Below are 11,662 nucleotides of genomic sequence, written 5' to 3' on the forward strand. Positions count from 1 at the left end.
CATCGCAGTGGTGGACAGGTCCAGATATGAAAGGGGAAAAAACGGATGGTCCCAAGGGAGGGACTGGGGGGTGGGGCGGGGGCGGGGGAGGGGTGAGAACATGGCGGATTCCGGAACGCAGGCGGGCGTTGCGGCCTCTGCGCAACGGGCGGGGTGATTAGGTCATAGAGCGGTTCCCAGCATTCTTTGCGGTGGAGGAGGCGGTCCAGACTATAAAACCGGCTGCCGGGAGGCGGCCGGCACCTCATTCATTTCCACCGGCCTTTGGTGATTTAGTTCCCGGTCTTATTATCGCCGTCGCTTCGTTGCTGCCGCCCACGCAAGGCTTCGCCGTCGCTGAAGCCACTCTTAAGCGGCTCTCCGCACCCGATTATCTTCGCTTCGTTCCCCACCAACCGCAGCCATTGACGCCATGTCAGGTTATTCGAGTGACCGAGACCGCGGCCGGGATCGAGGGTGAGTATGGAAACCAACCTGTCAGGCCCGGCGGGTGGGGGATGGGAGGGCAGTGGGTGGCAGGGGCGCCGCTAGGGGTACATTGGCTTTCTTGGCCTACGCGTGGGTCTTCTCAGTCAAAGGTTTGCGCCATTTTGATGTTTCTCTAAAACTGAGTAGATAAGGTTTGTCTGTTAACGGCCTTCAAGTTTGATTTCTCCCCGACCCCACCCTCCCCCCCGGGGCGGAGGCGTCGGGCCCTTGGCGATTTTGCAGCTATTGGGAGAATTCAGCGGCGTGTATTGTGAGGGGGAGGAAGACGTGAGGTTTCGAGGCGGACACCGTAGCCTCGGTTAGATGCAGCTTTTCGGGAGGTGTTCTAGGGATCCAGGGAATTCTGTGGAAGCGAGGGGCCAGCTTCCGAAGACATTAAGGCGGTGAAGGTAGGAGGGTGGCCGGCGCCGCCAGATTTGGCCATGTGGCTAAGCCGCGGCTACAAAATGCCGGCCTCGGACATGGCGGCCGCGCCTTTGTTACCCCGCCCGGCGGAGGAGCTCAAAATGGCAGCGTCGAGAAAATGTGGCGCAGAGAGAAATGCGAGACAAAGGAGGAAGCGCCGCCCCAGCGGGAACACCGCCCGCCCGACTCCGCCCGGGCCGGGACTCCTCCCCCGGTAGTCGCCGGCTCCTCCTCCTCCTTTTCTTTGCGTTGTATAATTTTGCTACCTTGATCGGGAGCTTTTCCGAGTGATCCCCCTCTGCCCTCAACTCGATTCTCTTGCATAAGTGTCCCTGAAACACCATCCCCGTTGTTCTGCTTTTACTGACTATGCTGTCCTGTTATCCATTCTTAAAGCGCCTTTTCTCAAAAATATTTATAAATAACATCGTTGTTGGGCTCGTCCCTTCTTGTATCATTCATCTCCCAGATACTTAATTCCAAAGCTCGTGGAAAGACTATAGCCAGAAGCTATTGTCTGTCGTTGTAATCTGAACTTGTGGCATTTGGGCAGCCAGTTTCCGACATAATAAATCCTGGGCTGCTTACCTGCTCTTAATTGTGTGCACTAACTGCAGATCTAGGTTTTGTATCTCAGAAGTCTGATTTGAATGATACTTAGTAGGTGCCAAGGGATGGTAAATAACTATTAGCCCATGTGTAGAGATTTGGGAACGTGAATTATTTTTTAATTTCAGATTTGGGGCACCTCGGTTTGGAGGAAGCAGGGCAGGGCCCCTGTCTGGAAAGAAGTTTGGAAATCCTGGGGAGAAACTAGTTAAAAAGAAGTGGAATCTTGATGAGCTGCCCAAATTTGAGAAGAATTTTTACCAAGAACACCCTGATTTGGCTAGGCGCACAGCGGTGAGTAATTTCATGTGGCTTCATCAGGTTGTAACCCAATAACAGCTTTTCCTAAAAAGAAAAGCTGACTGTAAGTGTTTTGTAAATGACTAGATTTGGGGAGATTCATACTTTCCGATTTCATAATTGAGAAAGGGGTTTGATTCACTTTGGAAACAGGTGGCTTTGATTTTTTTCTTGGAATAGTTATTTTAGAATAAAGTAATAGGTGGTTTTTCTGTGTTCTATAGGATTTTCATATATGGATCTAAATTTTAAAATCAGTCACTTTAGAGTAGTAGTTTATTAGTTGCATATTCATGGGAGGTTGTTAGACTTACGAGATTATTGTAATTGTTCTGCAGCAAGATGTGGAGACATACAGGAGAAGCAAGGAAATCACAGTTAGAGGTCACAACTGCCCGAAGCCAGTTTTGAATTTTTATGAAGCAAACTTTCCTGGTAAGTGCTAGTTTTGAATTCCACATTTTTCTTCTTTCTTCATTTTGGTATTACTAAGTTTTACTAACTTGTTGTCACTATTTACAGCAAATGTCATGGATGTGATTGCAAGACAGAACTTTACTGAACCTACTGCTATTCAAGCTCAGGGATGGCCAGTTGCTTTAAGTGGATTGGATATGGTTGGAGTAGCACAGACTGGATCTGGGAAAACGTTGTCTGTGAGTTTTGAGAGCACTTTTGTGTACTCTGAAGCATATGCTAGAGAAAATGGATTTCGAATTAAAGGAATCCAGGAATATTGTAATAAAACTTTTGTTTCTCCCCCTACCCCCCAACAGTACTTGCTGCCTGCCATTGTCCACATCAATCATCAGCCATTCTTAGAGAGAGGTGATGGGCCTATTGTAAGTGTATATTTTACTAACTTTTGTAATAAGTGTGATGTGGAGATTTGTAGAATATAGAACAAAATGTAGAATAATTTGTGGTGGTTTTATGTGGAGAGATTAGCTGGAAACCAAGCTGCTTTGGCTTTTGGACAGCACAGTGGAGGAAATGATCTCCCAGCGTAACACTAATTTCCAATTTAAGACGAGGATCCAGGTCTGCTAAAAGCTGTTCTTTTTTCCTTAGTGCTTGGTGCTGGCGCCAACTCGGGAACTGGCCCAACAGGTGCAGCAGGTAGCTGCTGAATATTGTAGAGCCTGTCGTTTGAAGTCTACTTGCATCTATGGTGGAGCTCCCAAAGGACCGCAAATACGTGATTTGGAGAGAGGTATGTAGTAGAAGAGCTTTTATTTTGTCGCTAATGATGCTAAAATTTTTAGATGCTATAGTTACTTTTATGTATTTAATTGCAGGTGTGGAAATCTGTATCGCAACACCTGGAAGACTAATAGATTTTTTAGAGTGTGGGAAAACCAACCTGAGAAGAACAACCTACCTTGTCCTTGATGAAGCAGATAGAATGCTTGATATGGGCTTTGAACCCCAAATAAGGAAAATTGTGGATCAGATAAGAGTAATTGCCTTTGAACATTGTATTTTTAAATTCGGTTCTTGAATTCATTCTTAGAGTACAATACTAATTTTTCCACCCAAAAAATTTTTTTAGCCTGATAGGCAAACTCTGATGTGGAGTGCAACTTGGCCAAAAGAAGTAAGACAGCTTGCTGAAGACTTCCTGAAAGATTACATTCATATAAACATTGGTGCACTAGAACTGAGTGCAAACCACAACATTCTTCAGATTGTGGATGTGTGTCATGATGTGGAGAAGGATGAAAAGTAAGTTTTCTATAAGTTTTGTTAACTCTAAAAATAATTTTACTATATAGACCAAGTTACTGTTTCATAGGTAATCTTAAAAGTGATTTTCAGTTGGGTAGAATTTGAGTATGTTCATCTAAAACTTCTCTGTTATTCCTTCTGAAAATCTGTTGTGTTTTTCAGATAATTGGTTCATCAGTGTTATAACATTCTTTTAGGAAAAGGAACACACATCTGTTCTGTGGTTTACTTAAGGACCAAGGATAGAATTGCTTTATAAGTGGTTAAGCAAGTGTTTCTTTGACATGTAGGCATGAAAATTGAACTTAATGTTTTCACTGACCACAAATTTAATTTGGACCATGAACTTCTTTAATTTTTTTTTTTTTCTTGCCAGACTTATTCGCCTAATGGAAGAGATCATGAGTGAGAAGGAGAATAAAACCATTGTTTTTGTTGAAACCAAAAGAAGGTGTGATGAACTTACCAGAAAAATGAGGAGAGATGGGTATGTGGGCTTTCTCCAGTGAAGCAGATTTGTTTAGTTTAGAAAAGCATAAACTTAGATCAGTAGTACTGAATTTGAGTTTTATGGATGAGAAGTATCTTTTAGTCTAGGGGAAACTGTGTATCCATTATTTCGGCTAAGTTTAAAGGAGTCTGTGACCAAAAATGGTTAAAGCACAAGGCCAGAATCTGCTCTCAGGTTTCCAGTGTGAGTCTACTGATACAGCTTATTTTTAATTTAGGTGGCCTGCCATGGGTATCCATGGTGACAAGAGTCAACAGGAGCGAGACTGGGTTCTAAATGGTAAGTATTTCAAATGATGATTTTTCTTTTTTCTTGATCTAGTATTCTGTTCAGGTTAATGGTTATATATATGCGTTTCTTTGCAGAATTCAAACATGGAAAAGCTCCTATTCTGATTGCTACAGATGTGGCCTCCAGAGGGCTAGGTTAGTACAAACTAGCATTCGTGGCTTGGTTTCCCAGAAGATCTCCATACGATTTTTTTTAAAGAAAGTTTATTGCTTTCTTTAACCTCTGCATTTTTTCTAAGTTTTTTTTTTTCACATAAAGGTGCAGTCTTTGTGGCAAGGCCTAGGCATGACAATCGGAGGACTCGAGGGGGATGGAGGACTAGTGATCGGCTGGCTGCTTCCAGTCGATTAGAGAGGTGAAAAGCTGAAAGTGTGCCAGTAATCTTCAAAAGGCAGAACATACCACCTCTGCCCCGTAAACTGTTCTCTCCGGGGGGGGAAAATGGAAGTACCCTCACAGTTCACTGCCGTGGTACTTCTGTCCCATGCTTTGCATGACTGCCATGGTACAGCATTGTTTCAAACTGTTTCCTGTGATCTGTGGGTCTTTGAGTTTCAGTGAGTTTGCTGAAATGTCGAAGAAATATTTCCAAACTTCAATGTTCAATGAAATTTTTGTTCAAGTTTGAAATGGAGAGAGCAGCTTTAAAAGGTACTAAGCCTTTTACAAATTGGTGAGTACTGGCACATAAGCTCTAGAGCAGGAGCAACTTCTCACACTTAGTCAGTGGGAAAAGAAAGAAGTGCTTTGAAAGTTCCTCCCTCACCTACACAGTAGTCGTCATGTCGAGACCTGCCAGAGAGAGACACATTCTCAAGTGAATCCTGGCTTCTTGGAAGCGCTTGCCTAGACGAGACACAGTGCATAAAAACAACTTTTGGGGGACAGGTATGTTTTTCTTGCAGCTGCGGTTGTAAGGTCTTGGCAAGACGAGCAGTGTGGCCAGAATTTTGAACTTCTGATGAGTGTGTAACGCAAAGGACCACGTACATTTTTGTTTAAAGGTCCTCAAAAAGAACACATGAAGAGGTTGCTGTGAACTTTAGGTGGCCCTACTGCGCAGAAGCAATCAGATGTCACTTGATGATCTGTAAGGGGACTTCCTGATTTGGAAATGTATTAGGGAATACACATTTCTTTTGGTAGGCTTTATCACTGGGTGGGTGATGAGACTTAAAAAGATGACATGTGCTTTTCTTAATCTTTCTTCCCCCTCCCCCCACCTCAATGGTATTCCTACAGGGAATGGATAACCATTCTAACTGTATTTTTTGCAGCCCATACCTTCTTGGGAATACAATTGTCTAACTTTTTATTTTTGGTCTGGCTGTTGTGGTGTGCAAAACTCTGTACATTGCTATTTTGCCACACTGCAACACCTTACAGATGTGGAAGATGTGAAATTTGTCATCAATTATGACTACCCTAACTCCTCAGAGGATTATATTCATCGAATTGGAAGAACTGCTCGCAGTACCAAAACAGGCACAGCATACACTTTCTTTACACCTAATAACATAAAGCAAGTGAGCGACCTTATTTCTGTGCTTCGTGAAGCTAATCAAGCAATTAATCCCAAGTTGCTTCAGTTGGTCGAAGACAGAGGTTCAGGTAAGACTAACCTTGGATAAGAAATGATGATTTAGGGGTCACATGGTTATCTGTGAAACAATTTAAACGAGATGAGAGGGTGAGTAAAATCTTAAATGTGAATCTTAAGTAATCTTAAGCTGAGAAATTGTAAAGCAGTTCCTACCTGTAGTGATTAGAGTGAGCTAATTTCCTGTCTTAACGTTAATTTGTGTAATAAAAATAATCAACTGGTAATTTTTTTTTGACAGGTCGTTCCAGGGGTAGAGGAGGCATGAAGGATGACCGCCGGGACAGATACTCTGCAGGCAAAAGGGGTGGATTCAATACCTTTAGAGATAGGGAAAATTACGATAGAGGTTACTCTAGTCTGCTTAAGAGAGATTTTGGGGCAAAAACTCAGAATGGTGTTTACAGTGCTGCTGCAAATTATACCAATGGGAGCTTTGGAAGTAATTTTGTGTCTGCTGGTATACAGACCAGTTTTAGGACTGGTAATCCAACAGGGACTTACCAGAACGGTTATGATAGCACTCAGCAATATGGAACTAATGTTCCAAATATACACAATGGTATGAACCAACAGGCAGCATATGCATATCCTGCTACTGCAGCTGCACCTATGATTGGTTATCCAATGCCAACAGGATATTCTCAATAAGACTTTAGAGGTATATGTAAATGTCTGTTTTTCATAATTGCTCTTTATATTGTGTGTTATCAGACAAGATAGTTATTTAAGAAACATGGGAAATGCAGAAATGACTGCAGTGCAGCAGTAATTATGGTGCACTTTTTCGGTATTTAAGTTGGATATTTCTCTACATTCCTGAAACAATTTTTAGGTTTTTTTTGTACTAGAAAATGCAGGCAGTGTTTTCACAGAAGTAAATGTACAGTGATTTGAAATACAATAAATGAAGGCAATGCATGGCCTTCCAATAAAAAATATTTGAAGACTGAATTAAGTGGAAATTGTACTTTATTTTACGTACAGTGTCATGTTAAACTTGGCTTAATGGTTTTTTTTTTTTTTTAAATCATAAAAGCTAAACTGACTTTTCGTTTTCATTTCTTTAATTTTGGGAGGTGGGAGAGGGCTCTGAAGGCTCTTACAAGAATCTGTTCATGTTGCAAGCATTAAAATGGGATTGATGCTGATAAATTTATAATTTTATGCTAAATTGTATAAAGGCTTTTTGTCAGTCACTCTCAACCTCAGGAGAGTCATTTAACAACTCTATTTTCCTCATTAACAGAGTGGTTAAATAATAAATAGTAGAGTAGATGTTATGTAATCAGTTGTATAGCTCTACCGTCAAACTGCTCAGTGTGGGAACGACATGGATGACTCTGTTCTCTTTACAGAATTTATAATTTGAGAAGCTCCAAATAACTTTTTCAAAAACCTGTGCTCTGGGCTATTTGTGAATTACCAAAATGTTGAACAAAGCTGAAAGACACGGTTTAGCTGTGTAAAATGGCCAAATTTGAGTCTCTTTGAATTTGTTTTCAGTGTCCTTAGTGCAGGTTATATATAGGTTCTAGTCTTCACAGGCTTTCTGGGGCCCTTAACTGTGGTCACACTTGGAGTCATGAATATCTTTCCAGTATTTCAGAGCATTCTAAAAGTCTTGAAACTGTATGATCCGTTCATTCAAATCAGCACAGGGAAAAACCCTCATCAAAATTAATGCTTAATCGAGAGGAGGCAACAACCAGAAGCACAGTGAATACAGCATAAGTCTTCATGTTAGGCTCAACATGGGTTTATTGCTAGAAGGATCCAGGGAATAACTTTAGAATTAACCCACCAATCTGAACACCTTTCTAATCCTTTATTTCAGTAATTATTTAGAAGTAGTTTGAATGTCTTTCCAGAGCATCAGGTCTGTGTGTTTTTGTCAGGAGAGGAGAAGTCTTTATGAGACTTCATTTAAAGCCTGATTATTAATCTGAGGCTTTAATTGGTATTACTGCCTTACCTCAAAATAAAAAATTGGGAATTGTTTGGGGGATGGGAGTGCTAGTTCTTGGACAAATACATTGAAAACTGGTTCTGCCCCTTTAACAGCAGCAATTTTCAATGTCATGGTTAGTCAAAATTCATTGTGAATTGTAAGAGGCTTTCAGGGTAGGTTGGAGCATTTATTACGTATTTTACTGTGGTGTCTTACATAGGCCTTTTAATTTGTAAGCAATTAGAGAAGTGATTGGGGCTGTGGAAAACATTTACCTATTTATCTTTCAAGTAAGTTTTTAAAGACTATTTTTTAGCATGTGTGTAGTGTCCAGCCTGTGGTTGTCTTAACTAATAAATGCGATTTTTCTCCCCATTCTCTCTCTCTTATTTGCATATAGGCCTCTTCCCTGTTGTGGGTTTGAAAACTCACCTGTTAGTGTTCAGGTTAGCAGTTTAATACGACTGCTTTTCAGCAAGTTTCTTTTTTTTTTTTTTTTTTTTGCCTCTTTACAAACATTTGCTCATGTGCTTGTGTCCTAGACATCTTAACACATCAAAAATCTTAACTGTGTTGGCATTAGCTCAGTTGCTGTTACTGGCTTTCCATAAACTGCCCCTTCCTGGTAGTTTAGTGAAGCCTACTAGCTTGTCCTTTCGCATGGACTTTTAGTCTTTTATAGTTTCCATAACTAAGGGAGGCATGGGTTTTGGGATCAGCCATTTTCCCAAATTTGGGCTGTACCACTTTTCCACTATTTGGTCTCTCTTGTTAAAATGGAGATTGTACGTGTCACAAGTCTCAGCTAATCGTGGGTGCCTATATTTTATTGTACTTTTTAAGTGGAAGTTTACAATTCAAGTCAGTCTAATAAAAAAATATACGTACGTTGTTACGTGACCCTAATCACTGTCTTTCTACTGTGACAGCACATTCCTTCTTTCCACCTGATTTAGGGGTCCCTATATTTTAAACAGTTTTAAGTCTTGTTGCATGTTTTGATGTCAAACCCTTAGAAGGGTCTTCTGATAAAAGTTGCCTCAGCATCACCTGGAGGACTTAATAAAACGTGGCTTAGCCCCATCCCAGAGTTTCAGGTTCCTAACGTGTTTCCCAGGTGATGCAGATGCTGCTAGTTTGGCACTGCCCTTAGGAGAACCACTGAACATGTATAAGGGACACCTGTATACCTTAGCCTCCCCCACCCAGGAGGTTATTTATTCAAGTCACATAACAGCTAATGCATTCACCTGGAGTTGCTGTGAAGTTCTAGGGATCTTTAAAAATCCACCATAGAGGACTATTTTTCAAAAAGAACCAAGGCTTATTTTTGTGAACACAAGATTGAAAAGGTACATTTAAATGGTGATTTGGAGAACACTGAAGTATTCTGATGCACTATGTCATCTTGTACCGTGGTAGCTTGCATGTTATGATGCTGGAAGCTATGCCACCAGTATTTCAAATATCAGGGTCAACCCAGAGTGTACAGGTTTCAGTGAAGCTTCCAGACTAAGAGAAGAAAGTCCTGGCTATCTGCTTCCAAAATACACCAATAAAAAACCTATGGATTACAACATAATATTGTCCAATACAGTGCTGGAAGATGACCCCCCTAGGTCTTTGGAAGCCAGTCAAAATACACAGTAGTCGCAGCAATGCACGCGTATGACAAAGATTGCACACGACTGGACAACGTTTCCCTCTGTTACGCTAAGGTCGCCGTGAATTGAAGCTGATCCCAGGACAACTAAGTATTTTGATAACATTCTCTGGGTAGTAAAAAGAAAATCGGGACGCAAGGTAAAGTTGACTCAGCAGTGGTTAAAGCAGGGTAGTGAAAAATAGATGGAAATAACCCTTAGGTGCTGACGAGAACAAATGAAAAAAGAAAACTCCAGTAATTACAAAGGGTAAAGCTTGAGCTGCCAAACACAAAAGAACAACTAGTTAAGAGAGGATGCACATCAAAGCCCTACTTCGCCTTAGCGAATAGGAGTTGAAGGACAGGCCCCGGCAGTCTCCCGCCTGGAGCGCGGTGGCGTACTTCCGTGGGCGGGGCCTGCCGCCCGTGCGCACGCTGGTTTCCGTCGCGCCTGCGCGGTTGGCTCCCGGAGCTTTACTACCATTGTGGCAGTTAATTGGGATCAGCTAACTGAAGATACAGTGCGCCTTAACTCTAGGGGGAGATGCGTTCTAGTGCAGCGGTCAGGACCTTCCGTAAAACCTGCAGGTGCCTATTCTCTGGGTTTGGGGGTCGCGTAGGTGGGGGGCTGCTGGAACGCTTGACGAAAACGAGCAGCTCCCTCGGAAGACAGCTGAGGTGGTACGCGGAGCTCCCTCGGGGGAGCGAGCCGGGAGAAGTCCCCGAGTCCGGCGAGGGGAGCGAGGGGCTCTTAGAGATCTGTCAGAGAAGGCATTTCTTCAGTGGAACCCAGCAGCAGCTTAGCCGAGACTCCCTTCTGAGCGGGTGCCACCCCGGCTTTGGACCCTTGGGCATAGAGTTGCGGAAGAACCTAGCCGCAGAATGGTGGTCCTCGGTGGTGGTGTTCAGGGAGCAGGTCTTCCCGGTGGACGCCCTTTATCACGAACCAGGCCCTTCGCTGCCGGGAGACAGTGCCTTCAGGTTAGTTTCTGCAGAATCTCTTCGCGAAATCTTGCAAGACAAAGAGCTGAGTAAGGAACATCTTGTAGCATTTCTTGAGAACTTATTAAAAACCCCTGGGAAACTACGGGAGAACCTTCTTCACGGTATGCTTCACGATTTCTTGCTTCAAAATAGGTGCCGGGGCGGGGGCGGGGGGGCGGAAAGGGAGGCTTGTTCGATTTAGGGGATGCAGCTGGCCCTTTGTTCACATGGAAAGAAAGTTGTCTGATTTTTAAGTAGTCGAGGATATTGATAATGCGTCTACCCTAGAGAAAGTCCATGGAATCGTTACTGTTCCTTAAAGAATCTTGTCTAAAAGACCTCGGTTTCACTGGGCAGACCTAGAATTTTAGAATTCAGTTGAGCAGCCTTAGAATTAGGACCTAAATTCAGTCATGTGTTTGAACCATTTGTTCGTTGTTGCCAAAATTTTTAGTACCATAGTTACTCTTCAGTTTTACACAGAATTGACAAAAACATTTTTTTAGCGCAAAAAGAAAATGCCCTCCCTCCAGTTTTTCTTATTGAAAACTGATCTACAGCCTGTCGTTTGAAGATCCCTTTAAGTAATATTTCAGTTAGTAGAATAATTGGGCTAATCAAGCTTTGTAAGTAATTCTTGAGTGAACACACACAATAATGTGTAGGGCAACATTTGCCATTAAAGTCTTCTGAAAAAATTCAGGTTCTTTACAGTGACAGGCTTGCTGCCACAGCAAAATGTTGTCCCTGACATTTTCCGTTAAGTGGTACTGTTAAAGTAATTCAGGATAACCTAAATGCCCATAGTTCTCTTCTCTGAAAAGTAGCACCCATATTGTAGCCTTTTAAGATATCCTTAATGAAAAAAAGCAAACTGATGAACAGATGTGACAGTTTTGATTTGTAGAGCTTTAATTATGCTATGATGGCTTTACTTTTGGGAAGTTAAATCACAGTCTGCTCATGTACCATGTCCCAGAACAAATCCATCTTTTCTTTTTTTTTTTTTTTCAATTTTTTTAATTGTATTTTAGGTGAAGGTTTACAGAACAAATAGTTTCTCATTAAACAGTCAGTACACATATTGTTTTATGACATTGATTAACAACCCCATGACATGTCAACCCTCTCCCTTCTCGACCTTTTTTT

At 42.1% G+C, this 11,662-nt stretch overlaps 2 protein-coding genes across 4 annotated transcripts in view; both read left to right on the forward strand.

Annotated features, from left to right (window-relative positions):
• The first annotated feature begins 78 nt into the window (after nt 1–78).
• DDX5 (DEAD-box helicase 5) lies at nt 79–8,259 on the forward strand. The gene is made up of 13 exons (XM_004374211.2): nt 79–456; nt 1,632–1,797; nt 2,142–2,238; nt 2,326–2,459; nt 2,580–2,645; nt 2,875–3,016; nt 3,102–3,262; nt 3,356–3,528; nt 3,908–4,018; nt 4,260–4,321; nt 4,408–4,467; nt 5,720–5,944; nt 6,175–8,259. Exons 1-13 carry the CDS (start codon nt 413–415, stop codon nt 6,582–6,584), a joined length of 1,851 nt encoding a protein of 616 aa, XP_004374268.1. The 5' UTR covers nt 79–412; the 3' UTR covers nt 6,585–8,259.
• Nucleotides 8,260–8,375: 116 nt separating this feature from the next.
• POLG2 (DNA polymerase gamma 2, accessory subunit) overlaps nt 8,376–11,662 on the forward strand; it is a 25,416-nt gene continuing 22,129 nt past the window's right edge. For all 3 annotated transcript variants that reach the window (XM_023729328.1, XM_023729329.1, XM_004374212.2), the window contains exon 1: nt 8,376–10,635. In XM_023729328.1, the coding sequence (XP_023585096.1) occupies nt 10,074–10,635 (562 nt within the window). In that variant the 5' untranslated portion in view covers nt 8,376–10,073. The remainder of the gene's footprint in view (nt 10,636–11,662) is intronic.

Source organism: Trichechus manatus, unplaced genomic scaffold (assembly GCF_000243295.1).
Source record: "Trichechus manatus latirostris isolate Lorelei unplaced genomic scaffold, TriManLat1.0 scaffold00028, whole genome shotgun sequence".
NCBI lineage: Eukaryota > Metazoa > Chordata > Mammalia > Sirenia > Trichechidae > Trichechus > Trichechus manatus.

Excerpts from the sequence above, each read along its gene's own strand:
- DDX5 (XM_004374211.2), top strand. The coding sequence starts at position 413 with ATGTCAGGTTATTCGAGTGACCGAGACCGCGGCCGGGATCGAGG. Across the intron at positions 1,798-2,141 it reads ATTTGGCTAGGCGCACAGCG|CAAGATGTGGAGACATACAG; the intron begins GTGAGTAATTTC and ends ATTGTTCTGCAG. Across the intron at positions 4,019-4,259 it reads AGAAAAATGAGGAGAGATGG|GTGGCCTGCCATGGGTATCC; the intron begins GTATGTGGGCTT and ends TTTTTAATTTAG.